We start from the raw sequence: 21,005 nt of genomic DNA, 5'->3' as shown, positions 1-21,005 counted from the left end.
AAGTTGGTAGATGGCTGGAGCTGCATGATCCTTTGTATCCACCCCTAACATCATCAGAATCTATCAAGGTCTCTTTTCCTTGGATCAAATTTGGATTGCTAAAGTAAGCAATTTACCACTTCCAGGGAATTCATCTATAAGTTTGAGAAAATTCCAAAAGCACTGTTTTTAGGCTTTCTCACAACTTGTCTACAGAAATCTGAAGATAGTCTTTATTCTTACAATAAAGCATCCGTTCTAAAACTGTACCTGCTAGGAGAAATAGCAAAGAGGTCAAAGTTTATCTGCAGTCATATCTCTATAGCCCTGTATTTAGATCAGCAGATTCATTGCATGAAAAATGTCATTAGCCCCATAAACTCAGCAACTGCTACGTGTGATATACTGTATGAAGCTCTGCTGCATTTGGGTTGTTCATTCTATCTAACAGCTGATCGCTGGCCAAATGGAGAGGTCATAGACCTCCATGCCCCAGCAACGTGTTCCTTCTCCCTTCATTGCACCAACTCTCACATTTGTTGTTGGACTTTCGACTGAGCCCGGAGTCACTAACCTAAAATGAAACAAGGACAGTTTCCTGTCAAGTTTGTGGATCGTGGATTTCTCCTAGATGTCAAAACTGTTACCAAGGTAACTGTGGCTGTTGATAGTGCAGAAAAGTTATTTTAAGAACTGATATGATTTTAAATTATATTCTAGAGTTTGAAATACAGACTTTGCCTAATATTCTTGTAAAGACATCAGTGCCTATGAGGGTCATTATCTTCCTCTGATTGCAATGACAACTAATTGTTCTCCTGCCATTAACTTGAAATCTTAGATATTCTTCATATTCTTGTTAGCGGCAGTCTGATAAATATGGAATAATTTAACTAAAACTAGATTTCTTTATAAGTTCAAGGGGGAAAACCAAAGAATATGCATAAGGTTTCCATGAGAAACAGCTATATTTCTATTCAGACCTTGATTGTGTTTAGTAATTAATTTAAAAAATAGTTCAAAAGGCCTTGCAGAAGTATTGATCAGGTTGTATTACAACACTTATTGCATGCATAGTCATCTAATGTAGATACAGAGAAAACTGCAGGGGTAATGACATGTCTGTAGTGTTTTTCCTCTAATTTTTGTTTTGAATTTCCAAAAGTGGAGTAGATCCAGTAAAAAAACCTAGCAACAGAAAATACAACAAGCAAATACGAGGCACTTTTTAAATATGCGTTGAAGCTACAGTGTTTGACATATACTAAGCTGTCAAAAGCTTTTTGAGTTATTGTTCTTGCATCCCTACTAAAATTGTTCCGTGCTTTATTCAAAACTTATCTTTGTGAATTTAAACCAAAGGAACTTAATCAGCCCTCCCAATACCTGTGGTCATCTTCCTGACATTTTGTTCCCCAGGATGTTTAGTTTTTACACAAAAGTGAGCAAGATGGAAAATGAATTTAAGCATCCGTGATCAATTTTGCTTAGTTCTAGTGACAGGACAAAATAAGAAAACCGCTGATGAGTCTCAACAGCTCTTTTACTTTTTCAGAGTACTGATGAGACCTTCCTACTTCTCATACCCCAGATGTCTTGAGTTATCTTTAACCCAGTAGTGCTTGGTCTAGTTGCGTTGCCCTTGTTTCAGAGTGGCAGCGTTCTTTGGATTGTGGCCACGTCTGGATTCTTCATGAGTCATCTGAAGTAGAATTTAGCCCATAATTTGAAACATTTTTTTCAAACTCTGCCAATGTGCAACCGTCTCATTGTAGCAGGTTATCCATATATGCCACAGAATCCTTACATTTCTGATTCACTGATACATTTTATATATAAAGACAGAAAATACAGTTTTTTCAAAGACTATTTTAATAGACTTCATTTTCAAATAAAATACTAAATATGCAAATTGTTTATTTGTAGTATAATTGAAGCCTGCACACTAGGAAGAGTTTCTTGGGATGAGCCCATCTTTTTGGATCCTACTGAACATGGGTAACAGTGAAATGTAATGTAGCCTTTATAAAAAGAAGAAAACACTCTCACAATTTCATCACAGCAGTTCATATAGGCAATATGAAGTATTTTACCTACATATATATACCACACATGCTGCTTAATATGCATGTATGTAATGAATGGAGCACCATATTGCCAGGCTCTCCATGTATTGGTGTTATGAAAACAAAATACTCTAAAAATGTCCATTTTGCAGACAGTTTTGTTCCCTTTAAAATAGCTTTTCATACTTGTTTTCACAGTCTATCAATGTTGCTGCTGCTTAAAGTTAGAATAAAAATGGAAGAATCCCTATCCCTTCCAAGATCCATTTATCTTGACAGACCTAAGGGAACACATTTTTAAGGGCATTGCATCAATCCCCATCAATCAGGCTTTAAGCTATTTTAAATCAGCTTTTAGTAAAATAATATATTTCTCTATGTTTTCTGAAAGTCAGTTATCAATTTTAGTAGCTTGTAACTTTTGGAAAAAAATTAGTACACTACGGAAGAATAAAGCGATCATGCCTGGAAAAGAGACATTTTAAATTGCCTTTTTTTTCTTCTTTTTTTTTTTTTCTTCTTTTTTTTTTTTTTTCTTTTCCTAGGGCAGGAAGTCCCAACGGACTATGTGTTGTTTCTCAAGGGAGGGAAAAAAATCTTTGGGGAATGTATATGGGAATGCTTGAGATGTCTCTACGCTATTAGCTTCCTACATGCCCCATCGAGCATGTCTGCCTGTCCAGACCTCCAGCTAAGATTTTTCTCTTATCTCATTTCCCTGTCAGCAAACAAAAGGTGAAAGTAACATCATAAATGAATACTAGCTGAAAGTGAGCTGTGATTTATTGGAAAATATTCAAGCTAAAATTGTGTAATAAAATACTACAGGTTTAAAAATGCTAACTCTTAAAATAGTAAATACAGGCTTTAAAGTAAATTATATGCAGGCGATGGTTCAGTTAATGCCACTTGTGCACTAAATGAAAGCTGACCAACTTATTCTCCTGTCTGATTACATCTCCTTCAGAGGAAGCTGTTTGTTATACTTTTACAATTTACACTTTCTAGCAGCAAGACAAAAATCCCCCATTCGTTGGCAATAATCTACTTAAATAGAAACCAAATAGTTCATTAATATAACATGTAACTAAATGCATGAAATGCCTTCATTGTCCGCACAAATATTTATGAAGAACGACTTTCACTCTATGTTCTTGACTGGAAGTATTTTCTACCTAACACTAAAAGGTATTACAGCATGATCTTACTTTCTACTGTATGTTTTGAACTAACAACAAAAGTTACAATCAAACTGATGACCTAGAAAAAGCAAAAGAGTGCGTAGGAAAAGGGAAGAGACTTTGAGAGCTGAAACTATCCCAAAGGCTATCTTAGACTTGAGCTCCCACCATTCCAGACACTGAGCTTGTATTGTACGTGTGATATTCCACTACTGCTTTCCTAACCACGTATGCGTTTTAATGTGGTTTGCCACTTGGAGGGTGACATAGGTTCTTTATATATATCATACTATATATGATGCATATACTTTTTACGGTGCATTTTTTTAGGAGATGTGAATAAAATTGCAAATGAAAAATACTCTTGAGATCTCAAAATAATGTTGTTAACAGAAACTAAATAGTCAATTTGACAAACCTTTTAATAGCATGAATTCCTATATGACTAATGAAAGAATTTAAAATCAGAATTTAACAACAATATCTTCAGAACTAAAATCCATTATTTGGTGATTAACCGTTCTCATTCAGAGTTCAGCATATTCATTAAGGCAGTAATCTAAGATTCTGAATCACCATTTTTCAGGATCACAACTAAGTGCTATTTCTCTTAGAAATCAGGGAAGGAATTCATAAAGTTCCCATTAGTCTAAAAATAAAGAATAAATAAATAAATAGTGTGAGTCATGAATGGCATTTTGCCGAAGTTCAGTAGCACTGAAGCCAGGAAGACAAGAAGCCAATGATGCTTCTGCCATTCACTGAAATGAATATAAATATTCCTTGTTATGTGCAACAAGCCACCAGCATTCAAAATTAGGATTGCTTATTTATGAACAGTATAAGAGATACTGCCGATCAATATTTAATTTTTAAAAAGTAGGTTACAGCATTGGGCTATAATTTCACAAATTGAATATTCAAACCTTTTGGAGACAAGTCTACATGTTTTCAGTCATATTTTGTACTTCCATGCTACCATCAGGGAATCAGAACTTTACCAGGCTGCTGTAAAGATGAGATTCTGCCCTAAAAAGCCCACATTTGAATAAACACTTGCTATCCCAGACCTAAAGTAATCCTTTCCCTTTTGTGTATTTTGTCCATTCCACTGAGCAATAGGCAGCTGAAATAAACTTACTGTCAGGTATGTTGGTGGGGTACTTACAACATTTTTCATGAAAGACATGGGCTACGTAGCCTTTTAAACCTTACGCAATTTTTAGCAAATTTTTATCTGTCACAGATTTTTCTTAATATGAAACCGTTTATCTTTTTTCTCTCGACTTACAATATCAAGTGATTTTTTTTGTGAATTCCCCGTTCAACGGGACAGCCTGTTTCAGACAATAGCTCATGATGTGGTGGAGCAAATCATAGTGCGATTTTTTGAGGAAATAAGAAGCAAATTCCTCTTCTCAAAATGTGTTATCAGGGAAGTGAAAAAGAGCTAGGCATTCACAGTTCATTCTCAGCATTGCTTTCTAGGGAAGCAGTCATCTTGCATTCCACTTCCAACCAGAAGGAAGAATGATTCGGAGTTCAAGGATCAAACTAGTTAGGAAGCTGCGGAACACAATTAGTCCCTTTTGCAAGCTATAAAACTGGGTGTCTCCTGTTTCAAAGCTGTGTTCACAGAGCATCTTTCAGCATGAAAAATCATTTGATTTCTTTCAGACTTCACAGATAAAGGAAACTGAAAGCATTTTGCGTAGTTCTTAAACTTTGCAACATACTGGCTTCTAAATATAGTTTACAGAGCTCTTATAAGATTATTTTTTTTCTTCAAGAAGAACCCTCAATGATGATGCTACCAAGACAGAACCAGCCATTTGAGCTGAAGGCCTGCCAATTTTTGAATGCTCAAGACTTTGAGACAGTGCACGTGTCACTTGCTGATTTCAGTTTTGAAGGACTGCATTTCTCTACTAAGAACTCACAAGCTGATTTTCCTGTACATTTGCAAAAAGAAAAAAACAAAGTAATTTAGAACCACAGATTCCCTCTCTTAAGTACTGTGGTTCTTTTTTTAAGACGTGCTGCATCTTTCTCTCCACTGTTTCCATTGCTAATATGCTAGACGGACAGGAGAAATGATGTGTCTGAAAAGCTGCTACATTTTCATCACCAGTCTGAAAATTCCTTGCTTGCCAGACCAGACCTCTCAGAGAACTTCCCTGAGGTTTCCAAAACAACGGGTGGGGGAAGCAGGACCCCAAAACCACAGGAGTTGACTGTGACTACAGGAAGTACCAAGTTCTGCCTTAAGTAAGGGAAGCTCAAGTGATCACCTCTGCTTAGTTAAAAATCTGAGCATCTTGGTATGTTCTTGTCAAATGCCTCTTATTTATTTTCCTTTGCTGCTCCATTAGCACAGTTAAGAGTCTTTAAAGCAAAAGCTTCTGAGGAATTCCATGCTTGAAAGATAAAACAGGAAGCTACTTGTTATAAGCGGACAAACACAGATATTTGGAAATATGATCAGCACGTATAGGCAGCATATTGCAGAACCAAAATGTAGTGCGTGATGCAGAAAAAAATATATTTTAATCTGTGTAACCCTGATAAAAACTACATTTTTTTGCCTCAATAGCTAGGATTATTCATCTAAAAGCAGGCAGTTTAGTTTGCTGGAACAGAACAAAGAAGAAAAGTCCTTCCATCCACAGCTTCCAAAGTTCCTCGTTGTCTCTAGTGCCCCACTGAGCACTCAGGTGGTGATGGAAAGTCACCTCTTCAGCTGAGTTCCAGTCAGTGCTCCTGAAAGCCCGAAGCCAGGCAGCTGCCAGTTGGTGCCCTTCTATGAAGACCAGAAACTGAAGCCAGATCCTTGCAAAACAAACAAAGCTATTGGCATTAACTATAATAGAAGAGGAGGAAATCTCAGCAAAAATGGCTGAGGACCAAAGCTATGCACTATAGGATGGGTACTTTATGGGAGGAAACTGTCCCTGTCTGTCAAGATCTGATGGGATGGGCCACTGAAGAGGGAGAATTTTAAACGCACTTTCAGGAGACTCCCTCGTATGTAAGGGTCTACTCGCAAGATGAGTAGCCACATCTAGCAATGGATAAATAAAGTACAATGTCATTGATACTGCATGCAGCTAGACAGAAAAAATAAGCTCTCTCTCTTAATACCCAGGAGAGTATGCATGTAGGTGAGGGTTAAAAAAAAAGAAATTTAACAAAGAGGACAAAAGAATCCAGAACTGACAATCCTGAATGACAAGGGAAGCAGAGAAAAGAGAGTTCAGACTGGACAACCGGGAAGCTGAATGGTCTTAATGAAGGAAAAGAAGAAGGGGGGCGGGGAAGGAATTGAATCTGTGTGAGCAGAATTTTTAAAATGGATGTGTCAGGGATAGGAAGTCATACAGGCAATGAGCTGCAAAAGGGGGCTGGAAGACTGATGTTAAAGCTGGTTGAGCGAAGGGATTTTCTGGGTTGGCTTGAAAATTAAAAAATATTGTGAAGTTGGAAGGAAATTCACTGAGGAAAATGGTGAGTGCGAAGGGCTTGACTGGATGAGACTCTTGGGAAATGTTACTCCCACATGGACAAGAGGGACATGAAAAGGAAAACATGTATTTCCTTGTGATTGCAATTATCACTCTTTTTTCTATTCCAATGGCATCATTAGTAGTTAGAAGTGGTGCATATGAAGTCAGCCTTACAGCACATGTCTGATTTACCATCTTACTCCATTATCAACTTCATAGAATCACAGAATCATTTAGGTTGGAAAAGACCCTTGGGATCATCGAGTCCAACCATCAACTCCACTCTACAAAGTTCTCCCTTACACCATATCCCTTAACACCACATCTAAATGACTCTTAAACACATCCAGGGATGGTGACTCCACCACCTCCCTGGGCAGGAGTACAACCAAATCGTGTACAACCAAAAGTTCCACCTTTTGATGAAATCAGTCAAATCAGGTCATCAAATCAGGTTGATTTCATCAGATGAAATCTCAGTTTCACTAAAAATTCAGTGGGAATTTTTCTACTTGCTTAAGAGTGGAGCTAGGTTTTTGTATGCTGTCCTCAGAGCCTTTTTAAAATAATAAAGTTTACCATAACAAAGAAGCTGAACTCAAGACATGGGTAAGTTTTCTCTAGATGAAAGTCAAATAAACTTATGTGTCAGGGAAAAAAAGCAGGGTATTACTAACTATATTTAAACTTTCTTCTGTAGCTGGTAAACTGTAGCTGTCAGAATCCTTGCTTGTATGTGGTAAGATTTCAACAGGGTCAGATTGTTTATATTTGTTGCTGTTCATACTTTCTAAGGGTTTGGTTATTAGTCTTGGGGTTTACCTTCTAGTTATTTGAACTTTGTTTCATCATGTCAGAGTAGTTTTCAGAAAACATTCCCAGTAAGACTCCAGTAGCAGTTACAACCGGGTTTTTCAATTTACTATTACTTTTATAGGCAGTCATTATATCTGATGAAAATCTGGCATCAGGATGGAAGGCTGACATAAGTTAAAACACAGGAATAGTTAATACGGTCAAAGTTCAGACCTCACGCAAGGAAGTTCAGTCTTATTTAAGTCAGTTCCTTAGAAGCAGAAAAATACAACATTTTGTCCATTTTTACTCATTCGCTTAAGCTGTCTTTTGCCTACTTTATCCATTTTTTTTTAAGTTGCGTTAAGAAACTGGAAGTTGGCATTCCCTTTGAATAGCTGAATTACCCTGTTTATAGAAAAGCTTTCTGAAAAGAAAAGCAGAACCATGGAAATTGTTTCATTAAGTCTTTACCAGGGAATTTTCTTGAATATTGAACTGTCTGAATGGACAGGGTATTTGTTAACACAACAGGAAAGTATGGCAAGTGTGTTTTCCATTGCTACATATATTTCAGTCTTGATCTACAGCTTTTTTGATGCTTGAATGTTGACTTTTTGCACAGCTGAGATTGTCAGTTGACAGCTGATGCTGTGGAAAAATGAGGCTACTGCTTCTTGACTGACTGGCACGTTCTCCTTAAGGGGCTGGTTTCTATTTCACATCAAAATGGTGGGTCTGAACTACTACCTTGCAGGTGGTTACACCTTGCAGGAGGAGACTGGGGAGAAAATTGTTGTACAGAAGCAGTTGTACAGAACGTAATGCTCTAGTTCCAAGGGAAGGACCTAAAGGAAGTGTATGAAGTGTCTTAGTATTCTCTTTACAAGTTCTTTGGAGAAAGAAAAAATGATTTTTAGGTGCCAGGTATCAAAATTAAACCGCTTGGCTTACTCAAATACCTCGGTGTGAGACTATACATCAGGTCACACGATGAAAGGCAGGCCTCTGGTACACTGACGTCATGGCATATGTAGGGGAGCTGCTGGTGGGGTAAGGGCTATGGCTATTGCCCAGGAAATGTCCTTTCCACTGAGCTGGGTGTCTCCCCATTCCCACGCCCTGACAGAATGGAACAAAAGAGGCTTTTTCCTTCCAGGATCATGCACGTCAGGTGCAGGCCTGACCCAAAAAGCAAGCATAGCGATGAAGCTGATATCGTTGAGCACACGAGGTGAATGACTCTTCATGCCTGCAGTGTGAGAATGAACAGGTCTGCAGAGCTGTTGTTTGAATGGGGCTTAATACCCTGCTCCGTCATTTTTATACTAGACATTTGAAGGACATCCTACTATTTTTAAATGAATACAATTTTTGTTTCTCCAAAGATGAGAACTTTTAGCTTTTCTCCCTGTCAAAAAGTTCTATTAAGTGCAGTGATAATTAAAGATCAAACATTTACATACTGTGTTTTCATGTGGTTTTGGCAAACACTTTATTCAAAAAGCATACTAAAATATTGCTTCTGAAGTAGCTCAAATGATGACAGTTGCGTGACTGATTATGCTGTACCACACCTGAATGCTCCAATTTGCTAGTTTTGACTTTATATTGAATTACTCTGGTCCTCATGTATGCTTTAGCACAGCTTTTGAAATGCACATAGCTATTTTCAATTTCTTGATAATTACGTTATTAAAAGGCACTACAGAGTCGAAAAATTGAATGCCTCTGAAAGAATTTCAGTTGCAACATTGAAGGAGCTGTAATGTATCAAGCAAGGCTTTTTTTTCACCCTTCTGGAAACCTAAATAATAAGACGTCATAGCTAGCTATTCAATAAAATAGTCTGTTAAACTCTCAGCTGTGTTACCACAACATGCTGATTTTAATCCCTGACCAAAATCAATGATAGAAAGTTGATATGTTTTTCCACAGAGGGTAAAGGAACCCTGTATAGTTTCCTTTTTTTTTTTTTAAGCGTTATCATGATGCTTGAGACCTGAATACAAATACAAAACTGACAAGACATTTTTTTCCCTGCAGTATTAAAGGGAGTTTGAGCAAAGTTAGGACACTATTTGCCACTTGGGTTTAACAGGAATCTCTAGAGACAGCTGAACTGGAAAGAAAGTTGCTGTCATCTAAGAATTCTGAAGTACTTGCTCGTCTAGAGCAACTCTGTGAAGAATTCTAGATTTCCATCCATACTTTTAGTAACATAGAGGAAAGTTAATGGAGAGAAGGTTGCATATTCTACCAGCCTTCTCTTTTTAGCAGTAAGACCTTGTAATGACCTTAGTAGGCTCCTGGAAGATTATTAGATAAACTGCTAAAGCTTCATATAGGCAGTATAAAGACAGCAGAGAAGTTCCTGTGGCTTCCCTTTTTTTGTCCAGACTAAGCCATAATGTGCTGGAAGTTGGAATGAAAACCGACAGATATGTCCTTCTCATACAAATTGCAGGATACATTTGCTGAGCTTTGTAAACAACATTTAATTTTAGGGTTAACGTGTTCCACAAACAGATAAAAACGAATAGGATTTTCAGTAATTATTTGGAATGTGGTAAGCATTAAAAAAAAAAAAAAAAAAAGGGCATTTAAGGAGTAGTAATGCATTTTCCTAGACAGCTTGAAAACTGACACAGTGAGTGTTTGCAGAACTATTTAGGTGTGGGATTTTTTTTATACAAAACATGGATCTGGATTTTGTAACTTTAAGAATTCTTTAACATTTCCTATAAGCTTAGTTTACTTGGAATAGACTTTAGGTTCACCAAACAGTATTTAATTTATTCTCATTAGAGAATAAATACAATTCTTTTTTCCTCTGACCCATTTCCTAGAGATATGTCTGTTAAAGGAAATGAAATGATCACAGTATTTCCAGCTGTAAAGCAATTTTTCACTTTTTGTGTGTCTGTGAGGTTATTTGGCTTAATTTGTTCCACTGTGGAATGTGCCATATCTCTAAGGCATTTCTGAGTATTAAATTACTGTGCCATACCTTTTTTTTCCCAGATGCATAGTCCTATGGTATGATCTGATGTACCTATTATTTTTTTCACCTGTAATTTATATTTGGTTAGTCTGAGAAATTAAAAGAATAAAATGGCAGATAAAATTGCCTGTGCTTATTCCTGAAACTTTTTATTCAGTGCCTTAGAAACTCTCCTTTTCCCGAAAGTTATGTTGGTATTTACAGTCCACTGACAAATTATTTTCTCAGTGGCTTAGCAGTTATTACCAGAAAGAGATTTCCTAGGGTGCATTTGGACTACCAACATATTTTCCATGTGTGACATCCTTGTTTCATAGACTAGTACATACATGAAATATTTTTTTATTCAAGAGCCATCTCCTCCCATCTTCCCTTCTGCAGTCTGTACACGTATCCTTAAGGCTCCCATCAATATCTTATTGCCAATTAAATGCCAGAACCTTTTCTTCTATGAAGTACAACTCGCATCTTCTGTTCCGGGAGAAATTTTTTTTACAATAAGGGTGGTGAGATGCTGGAGCAGGTTGCCCAGAGAAGCTGTGGAAGCCCCATCTCTGGAAGTGTTCAAGACCAGGCTGGATGGGTGTTTGAGCAACCTTATCTAGTGGAAGATGTCCTTGCCCATGGCAGGGGGATTGGACTCGATGATCTTCGAAGGTCCCTTCCCATCCAAACTATTCTGTGATTCTATGATTCTGTCAGGGTGTGGGGATGGGGAGACACCAAACCGTTTGGAAAGGCCATCAGTCCTGATTTGACTCTTGTACCTAAGCTGTTTTAACAAGTGGGAAGCATAATGTTTATCTATCTATTTGTATCATATTTACAGCCTAGTCCGCATTTCCACTTTCTACCTATCGTCCCTTGATTCTGAGGCTTACAAACTTTAGTGCCAAAGTAGTATGCCAGGATGAGGGCCATGCAGCATGGCTAGCTTTTGCAACTTCTTCAGCAATGCTGATAAATCTGTCTCTTCAAGGGGAATTTCTTTTAAGTTTTCCATTCCTCTATTTCTCTCTCTTCCAGGCTGAAGAGACAGACTGGACTTACTTACTTACTCTAGGGAGCTAATTAAGATAGACTGAGTCATCTGATGAAACTCTGGGTTTGCTAAGCTCCAGAGAAGGATCCGAGAGTGGCACCTCTCTGTTGTAGACCCTAATCTAAGGTCTGAGACAATGTCTTCTAAATCAGTTGGCAGCATTTTGCACATCTAGCCCTGTAATAATGGTAATGGTGGAGGAAGACAGTCTTACTTTGCCCCCATCCTGGCTTTCAGCCAAAGCTATGTAAAATTCCATGAAATAACAGATGCATCAGGAGGTTCTTGTATTAAAGCATGTAAAAGGTTGTTAAATAAATAGTGGTTTACTAAGCTGCCTTGGTTTACTGTAAGAAGTATTGTAAATCAAATAATATATAATGTGGTATATTTTCAAAACTACAAATAGTATGAAAAGGACAGTATATTACAGTCACCGAAGATACTAGATGTCACATTTTGAAGGTCGTCTGGGCAAAATTCCATTCTAAGCAATACATACGTGATAGCTTGTTTCTTGCGATTAGGGATCAGGCAAATGATATCAGTTGTTTCCCTTGGTAGATTATGGGGAGTTGCATGTTACTGAATTCATTCGTAATTAACAACAAAAAAGCAGCAGTCACAAGATAATTGTCTGTTTAAGAAACACCATTCTGAACCCCAGCCTCTCTGCAAAAGTTTCTAAGATATTCTAAAGGGTACGCTGTTAAGTTTTGTATGTTAAGTGGGTATGCAAACAAAAAGGACTGGAAACTGTCAACTCAAGCAACTCCAGGCTCATTTCCTATATGTGCACTTGAAGAAAGAGGAAAAAAAAGAAGAAAAATAAAGCACTTTTAGGTCAATAATTCATTGAGAAAGTCTCCCAATTTGCTGTTCGGACCAGTCAAGGATGATAAGTTTATGATCATATTAATAGCAAACAAAGCACATAAAAATATATCCTGAATGCTAGTAAGAGACTAGTTCAGTAAAACAAGCCTCTGTTTATCCCATTTTTTACTGATAACATCTTGGAGATGGCATGCTCTCAACTTCAGTTTTGTCTTGTAGATCTGTACGAGAAAATCTCTAGTCATCTTTGCTGATTTTGTACAATTTCATACCTGTATCACCAATTTAGTATTTGTGGAATGATGCAGAAATAGTCTTTACAACATAGTTTTTAAACACATGCAAAAGTGTCAATTCGAATCCTTTCACAGAAATTTACCTACAGGAGATATAACAATAAACTGCACAGTCAGATCATTTGAAGCAGCGTGGAAACTTTATCTTGTAACATGTACTAATCTGAAAGTAAAAAAGTTTTTCTTTTGGGTCCTGCCAGTACTCTTTTGCTTAGCAAGTACGTAGTTGATAGACAGAAACAAGCACTTTTCACAATAAGTGAAAACAGATGCATTACTTAAGAAAGGAATGCAGCTCTTGATTCAGAGTCAGAATCATCTCTTGCGTACTTTAAAATCCAACGCTGTACAATATATTTGTCCTTGTCCATTGTGTGCAGATGTTTTTGGATGATGGCATGTCAGAATATCTTTTTGGATTTGAGATATGAGGTTCTGTACAAGTATGACAATAATTGTAACCTTTGATGGGTAATTACTCATCAAAAATTATAAGCATTCATTCCCGTGTATCTTAAAACATCTGATTTTGTTGTGCTTAGGGAAGAAACATGTTTCAAAGTGACAAAAGGGTTTTTAACTTCCAGGATATCATGACAAGGAAAAATGAATCTCGGTTCAGAGTATCCAAAGATACAGAACCTCCATCAGCAAAGTGTCCCTCTCCTAGGCTGCTGGGATGGTGCAGGATGAAGTTCTGGTCTTCGGTTTAAATGTTGACTCCTGGCACAAACTTTTATTTTCTGATCTTTTGATCTGCTGATAAACTACAAATAAATTACCTGTATTCCATATGCTATAATCCATTTGATCATACATTGTTTTCAACTGTTTATAACAGGAAAGACTAAGAAAATATGACCCATTTCTTTTACACTATTGAACAGAGTCACGTCTCCTGAGTCATAGGATCTAGTTTATGTACTAGTGAATTTAAGTAAATTCAAGTCAGCATTCAGTTATTTCAATGTCTTAAAACCTGAAAAAATGCAGTTTCTTGAGTAGAAATGCTGTGATCCAAAAGGTAAAGCTGCCATTAATTCAGATGGAGATTTGTTTAATTGTGGAACTTACGGGAATTGCCTGTCTTCTGGGAATATCTGAAATCCTGATGGGTTTATATTTAAAAAAAAAATCTAAAGTATAATAGCCAACTTTTGTACGTACATCTAAAATTCCCAGTCTTGTATCTCTGCTGTATACCTGTCTGCTATCCTCTCAAATTAGTTGAAAATCTTCTTATTGAGAGGTTTGTTCTCCCTGCCCACACACACGTTAAAAAAAAAAAATCTTACACTTCAATATACAAATTGATCCCAAGGTAGGGAAAGTCAAAGAAGAAAGTTCATTTCAGGTATATTATTGCACCTTTGATCTCGGGTTTTGGCCTTTGCTCTACAGCATCACTTACTGGCTTACTGCTAAACGCTGGATTAGATGGAATAGCAGTCTGTTCTAGATTGTCATCTGAACGTAATCTGCTTTTGAAAAGACATTCCAGTTTTATGTATGGTATGTACAGTACTGGCATAAGGCATTAATACAGTTCAGCCCCCCAAAAAATGTGTTTTCATGAAGCAGCAATTTGTAGCAATTGTAGAACAAAGTCTTCTGCTCCCTATGCAGGAGCCGATCAGAAAAGAAGCTGAACCTACGTAACTCATTTTCTTCCCATTGTGTTTGTCCATTAAGCAGATGAAGCGCACACTTCCCATCTGTTCCATTCATACAGCCTAGTGTTCATTCAGAAACAGAACGTTTCCTTTAGTTGATGGATTAAAGGCAGGAGAGGGGGGAGGAGTGTAAAAATGTTTGGGGATGTGCAATACTTCAGGAATAACGTTTAAAGGTTAATTCACGCTAAAAGCTTATAATGTATTTTTTTTACACAACTTCAAAACGAAAAAGGTGCTGCCTCTTAAATGAGCAAAAAAAAACTTTTTAAAAACCAAGACCTAAAGCATTTTTTTTGTGCGATTGCCGATAACTTAATGTCAGGTTATTTTTTAAACCCATCTTATATTGCACTTTCAATACGGTATAAAAACTAAGTGAACAATTTTTTTTTTTTTTGCCATATCTTGATAAATCTAGTACTATATTTTCGTAAGTTGAACCTAGGAATGTGTATTAGTGACCTTAAAAAAACAGCAAGTAAACTTTGTAAGCAACTTTAAAGGTTATTGTTTGCTTTTCATGTTCACTTGCAGACCAGGTGTCTCTAGCAAAGCACATCTGAGGAAAAGCTACTTTTGTTGGGAGTCTCTTTGTGAACAAAACAGATGACATAAAGATAAAGAGCAGGTGTTAAAATAGCGAAAAAGGCAAACAGCAGTTATTTTACAGGATGTTTAGCTGTGGCACAGCTAGGAAAAAAAATCAGGCTAGTCTAAAGAATCTTATTTGGAAATCTTTGCTCAAATAAAAGAAACATTTCTCTTGTCTTGTAAAACAGAAAATCTGCCTTTTGATCCCCCAAAGAATGGCTGAGATATACTTATCCTACTCCTCTTGTAACTGATTTCCCAGGGACTGACAGGAAAAAGCACAGTTTTTACTAAATAAGGATGCTGGAATTTGCTTACTGGTTTCTGTTTACCTGATGCCACTTATGATACTGTGTTTGCCTATTTAAGTGGCATTTAGCACTGGAGTCTTGTGTGTGATTTGACTATTTATGTTAGGAAATTGCTTAGCAGCTGGGTAGATTAGACTGGTTTACTCTGTGTGTTTTCCATCCTACACTGGACATCTGTTAATGTTGGTCTTAACATCACAATAGTGAGCATTGTAAATTAATACATAGAAAGGTAAGTACGTGAAGGGAAGTATGTTTGCCTGTGAGATTAAAGAAACAAAAGCTACTGAACTGACATTATCTGGATGTCTAAATTGAGCATCCTAAACCCAGAAGGACAGATTTAGAGGCCCACACTGCAGCATTCAGCGTGTGCATTTCGGATTTAACCTTCCAGGTTCGTTCCCAGATGACAACACTCTGCTGTCTGCTTTGAAGTGTGACTTCTTACACACAAATTCATTAGCAGCTTTCTTTGATTATATCATGCTAGTTCTGCAACTTTGTAACTGATGAGAGAAGTGAACCCTAATGCAAAATTACTTTATAGTCACGTAAAGTGGCTACTCATTGTAGAGAATTGTGAATTCTCTTCATTCGCAACAAATATTACTTTCTTTATGAAAAAAAAGTCTTGTGACGTCACTTGCGCACTTATTTGGAGACACTATGTCAACTGCTAAGTTAAGTCAAGTCCTCAAAATATTTATCGCTTAGAAGATAGGCATCTTGGTATGGGACATAAACACTCCTAAGTTTACTATGTAATTAAACTATACTATCATACTTTTTCAGGTACCAGTGAAATAAAGGTTTATTAAATCAAAATCTATTGAACTGCATAGCATTTAGAATCAAATGAGTTTCTATAAAAATGTGGAATAGCGATCAGGTTTATTCTCCAGCGATATTAAGAACCTACGCAGTATACATTGTTTTTCTGTTCTTTCAGGTATAATTTTACAAATATTGCCACTTTGCCAATAAACATGTCATTTTCCCTTAGTTACAATGGAGTTGCATTAAAGGAAGCTGTGTGGCATCTGCAACACCTTTTCCAGAATATTTTTCCCTTGAATATTGTATATGTGAGTGGAAACGTTACAAGATGCAAAGGATATCTGCTAATGAATTTCTTGAAATTCTGTCACTTTACACTAATTTCATTGCAAGTCAGACTTGCCGTCCTTGCTTAGAATTACAGTTCTTTATCAGTGGGGCTTAATATGTTAATTTCTGCATGCAAGGTTTGAAATCATGTTTCAAATAACATTTTTCAGACATGCCTCAGATAAAGGTCCATTCTGTGTTCTTTAAATAGAGATAAAATAGCTCTTGTCAGTTAATTATAAATTAGTAGCTGGTTCTCTCATGTCAGAAATTTCAGACATGCTTGCAGTCTGCCTGCGTATGTAATTTACTTTTTCTCCAAGCAACTAAAATGTAATGACAAACTTAAAAACACAAGCTCTGCACAACATTGCGGTCCTCTGTTCCTTGCTAGTCAGTAAAATTATGTTCTCAGATTTTTTGATTGAAAGGTAATTCCGAAATTTAGTTTAGATAATGCACTTTGTGAGTTTAGAAACTGTTGGAAGAAAACAAAAACCGCAATTAAATAGATAAGAAGATACTGTAAACAGGATTTTTTTTTTTAGTAGAAATGATATCCTCCTACCTTCATTAGCCACTGAGTGTTGTTTTCCATGATGTTTTCAAGTAGCTGCAGTCTTTGAACTGAATCATCGTAGTCCAAAGGCGCATCCCTTTGGACGGCGTTGGAGACGAAGGCAGCGGAGGACCGGCAGTTGTCGGTCTCGGGCAGGAGGAAGGTGTAGCTGCACGACCCGTGCTGGACCTGGTACTGCTTCTTGCCCATCGCCTCCATGCTCTTGCTAAAGGAGTTGTATCCCGAAGCTAGGAAAAAGCTGCAGCCCCAAAAGAAGTAAACACTCAGCTGCATCTTAACTCCTGCGGTAGCCCCGGCCAGCGCGGAGTGCCCGAGTGCGCGGAGCGGGGCGCGGACCTAGCGAACCTGCGCAGGGGCCATGGGCCGTCTGAAGGAGGGAGGGCTGGGCTTTTTTTTTTTTTTTTTTTGTTTTTTCCACTCTCCCAGTTGCAAACTGGAAGCGTGCCGTCCTCTCCCCGGCCGCCGTGCCCTCAGCTGTCAGATGCGGAAAGCCCAAAAAAAAAAAAAAAAAAAAAAAAGCGACTCCCCTTGAAGCTGGGGGGGGGGGGGGGACGACCCGGTGCCGCTTGTCCCACAAGCCCTGTCGCTTTCTTCTCCTCGCCCAGGCCAGGATTTGAGGGCCCCGGTACCCGAATCAATCACTTTCCTTCCCTTATATGATAAGTTGATAAGAGCAGGCAGACATGTGGAGCGGAGCTGCTCCTCCCTCCCGGCTTCGCCAGTGCCTTCCTGCGGGGGGGGTGGGTGGTGCGACGGGGACGGGGCGGGGGGGGGACATTCGTAAAGCGGGGCTTGGAGGGAGAGCGCTCGGCCGGGCGCGGAGGGGCGCGGAGCGGCGCGGGGCGGCGCGGAGCCAGAGGAAACCCCAGGGAGGAGCCGGCAGCAACGGGACCCCCGCGAATTCCTGCAGCACGGCTCCAATTAAGAGTTTCCTAGACAGAGCAATCCGTTCCGATAGCCTCCGACTACGCTTGTAAATTAGTTGGGGTGGTAATCATTTTTAAACGCTGTCCAAAAAAAAAAAATAAAAAAATTCCTGGGCTTGTTAGTTCTTCTTAAAGAATTTTATTTAAGCATTGTATAATTACAGAGAAAGACACTGTCCTAAGCAGACAAAAGCAGGCTTGGGCATGTCCTCGCAAAGAGAACAAGAGAGGGGATTTTAATTAAAAGTTTTCGGTCGAGCACAGACTTTGTATTTTACTGAATCTCTGAGATGAATACTCACTTTCAGGCATGTCTTTCCAGAGTTAAGCGTTTTCAAGCCTTGCCCCCCCCTCCCCCTTTTTTTTAAGGCTTTTTTGTGTGTATTAAATGGCTACCTTTGGAAGTGCTATCATTAAATCACAAGCCAGCTGGGACTGGGAGAAGGAGTAAGTACCCAGAGGCAGTGGCAGTAAGGCATGCCTCAGGAAGTGGCATGGCTGAATAGCAGTTACCCTGTCAGCTTTCGCTAGCCCAATTCCGTGCCCTTGGAAGTGGGAAACACCTATAAAAGGTGAGGGAAAAATCTGATAAAGTAAATCTGTGAAATGTAAGAGTAACAAGGAGCTTCCCCCAACTTCCCACTCCCATCTTCTCTGCAATGATCAGTGATCTTGAAAAAGCGGAAAATTACTAACCAACTCACCAAACCCTGGGAACGAGTTGATTCCACTGAATTTGTGGAAAAGTTTACTTCTCTGTTTTAGAAAACGTCTTCTCAAAACCCGCACGATGGGATACTGAATCCTGAAGACAAACTGCCTGAGAGTTTTGTTAGGTCTCGATCTGGCAGCTATAGATTTTTCTTAATTAAAATAAACAAAGGGAATGCCATGCTAGTCAAACTAACATGAATTACAAACCAAAGTTTCCCTGATATGAGGAAAATCCCAACGTGCCTCTAGATCTCTTAGGACAGACTTTTTTACACAACTTGCTGTAGTTCATATAGTGTATTAACGTGGCTTTTACTTTTTAAATCACAGAAGTTGTATTTAGGGGTTGTCAAAAATAATTGTAGCGGCTAAAATGCATGCCTTATGTTGCTGGAAGCTGTTGGGATTTCTTTACATAATGCATAGTTACCTCTGGAAAGGAAAATCTCTAAAATTCAATTCTAGAGACTTCCAGAAAGGTTCAAATTATACTTGGACTGTGAACAGTGGAACCAATTTGTCAGATTTTCTTCCTGTGGTGTTCATCTGCCATTGTTCATCCTTCAGTCCTTGAGGACATATTCCTTGAGGAATATGTTTGCAACTTGGGATACAGTCAAGATTATTTTCTACAAAATGTACATATTTGTACATATAAATTATGCATTCTCCATCCCTTCAACTTTGTATTGCAATAGCAAGGCAAATTAATGTGACAGCTACCTGCATTGTTAGCAAAGTTTCAAAAGCTTTCTCCACAGTGATTGCTGCTTTTCAATATATTGAAGTCTTTGAAAGAACGGTTAATTCCATGTGAATACCAGTCTTTTGCAAGGTAGTTGAGAAACCGACTGTTATGCAATGAGGACAGCACGTAGGTAGGATTTGATTTATACACTAGCCCCCGTGAAGCATTTCTAGGTATCTAACCAGACATTCAAATTCAATGTTTTCCTTTTTTTTTTTTTTGACTATTTTTTACTAATTTTCTAAATTAAATGCGAATTTCTTGTCGTGACTTGCACTTGTCCTTAAATTGGTCCGCTCCCTCCTTTCTTTTCCTCTCACAGCTAGCCCAAAGAATATAGGGCCCTCAATAGAGTAGTGCTGACAATAGGAATGCTCCGGCCCTGAAAGCATCTCTTTCCTAAATGATGAGGAACTGAAGGATAGTCTTAATTTTTCTGATTGTATTTTCATGCTGTTTTTTAATCCCTTAGTTAGACATTTTAATAGAAAAAGCTGAGACTGGCCAGCGTAATCTTTTTGAAGTTTTGTTTTTAATTATTAGACATCTATTCAAGGGTCTCTCTATATATAAAAGACAAGATTTAGTGGATGCAGAGAATTCATTAGACAGGATTTCCACGAAAGGCTTGATTAAATCGACCGTTTATGAAGCTTGCCGTCCATATGCCACACCGGTGAGTCAGATCACCGACAGAATCTGGCAGCCCGGTTTTGCTGGGTTTTTTGAGGAGAGAGTGGAGTGTCTCTAAAGGTTTGAACTGGAGTCTGTTTTCTGTTCGGAAAGGCCGAAGCGTGACCCCGGGAGGCCCTTGAGCCGTAATGGGGCCAGGAACAAAACTGAACTTGGAGGCTGCCTACCAAGGCTTGCTGTACCTTGGACCTCCACTAGGGAGAACTGTGGTTGTATGAATACTGGAAAGAGAAACTAATTAACCTTCGACTGGGGTTTGGGTTTTTTGTGGGTTTTTCTTTTGGGGATTTTTTTTTATTTTATTTTTGAATGAATGAATGAATGGGCAGTCGCTATGGCGGCTGTCAGCATTTCGGGCAAAAGGTATGGAAAGTGCAGGTATTGTTCTGAGGAATGACGACGAGTTGCTAACGGAAGACCCTTACGGCACAGCAGGCCCCACCAGTTAGCCACTCTGCTGCGTGTCATGTCTAGCTCTTGCAGTGACACCCTGAGCTTCACCAGGGTAATGTTTTCCCTAACGTTTCCTTGATACTTCCAGGCTGTAGGGGCAATACAACCCCCAACACCCACACAATCGAGGGAATTTTGCTGTTTCCCCATCTGGGTCCAACAGACTCATACTGCTTTAATGAAGCGCTCTTTCCCACTGCCCAAGAAAGTTAGTGAGCGTTCACCTTGCCAACAAAATAAATATACATCCCTTTAACCCTTCACTACAGGGTAGTGCCGTATTTGGTGCATCTTTTGGAGCATTTGATTGTGATCCTTCACCCTTTCTATCCCTTGGGGAGCAGCTTTCCCAGCTGTGGAGGAGGAAGTGGTCTTCTCTGCCTCCCCAGGGAGTCAAAGCCAGTCAGAGTTCAGGGGGAAAGAAAGTAGTAACAGCTAAATTTAGAAAACTGGTGTGAAAAGTAAGGCAAGTTAAATACATTTTTGTCCTTGAAAACTGA

General features: G+C 38.5%; 2 protein-coding genes across 6 annotated transcripts in view; one reads left to right on the top strand and one right to left on the bottom strand.

Moving 5' to 3' along the window:
* Nucleotides 1-17,677, bottom strand: part of ANGPT2 (angiopoietin 2) — a 49,101-nt gene extending 31,424 nt beyond the window's left edge. For all 4 annotated transcript variants that reach the window (XM_054195842.1, XM_054195843.1, XM_054195845.1 and 1 more), the window contains exon 1: nt 16,960-17,677. In XM_054195842.1, coding sequence (XP_054051817.1) covers nt 16,960-17,244 — 285 coding nt within the window. In that variant the 5' untranslated portion in view covers nt 17,245-17,677. The remainder of the gene's footprint in view (nt 1-16,959) is intronic.
* The window catches only part of MCPH1 (microcephalin 1), a 135,722-nt gene that overhangs the window by 82,309 nt on the left and 32,408 nt on the right, over nt 1-21,005 (top strand). The window lies entirely within an intron of this gene.

Source organism: Rissa tridactyla, chromosome 3 (assembly GCF_028500815.1).
Source record: "Rissa tridactyla isolate bRisTri1 chromosome 3, bRisTri1.patW.cur.20221130, whole genome shotgun sequence".
Lineage (NCBI taxonomy): Eukaryota > Metazoa > Chordata > Aves > Charadriiformes > Laridae > Rissa > Rissa tridactyla.
Note: the sequence above shows the minus strand (reverse complement) of the source record. Positions and strands in the feature narration are given on the sequence as shown.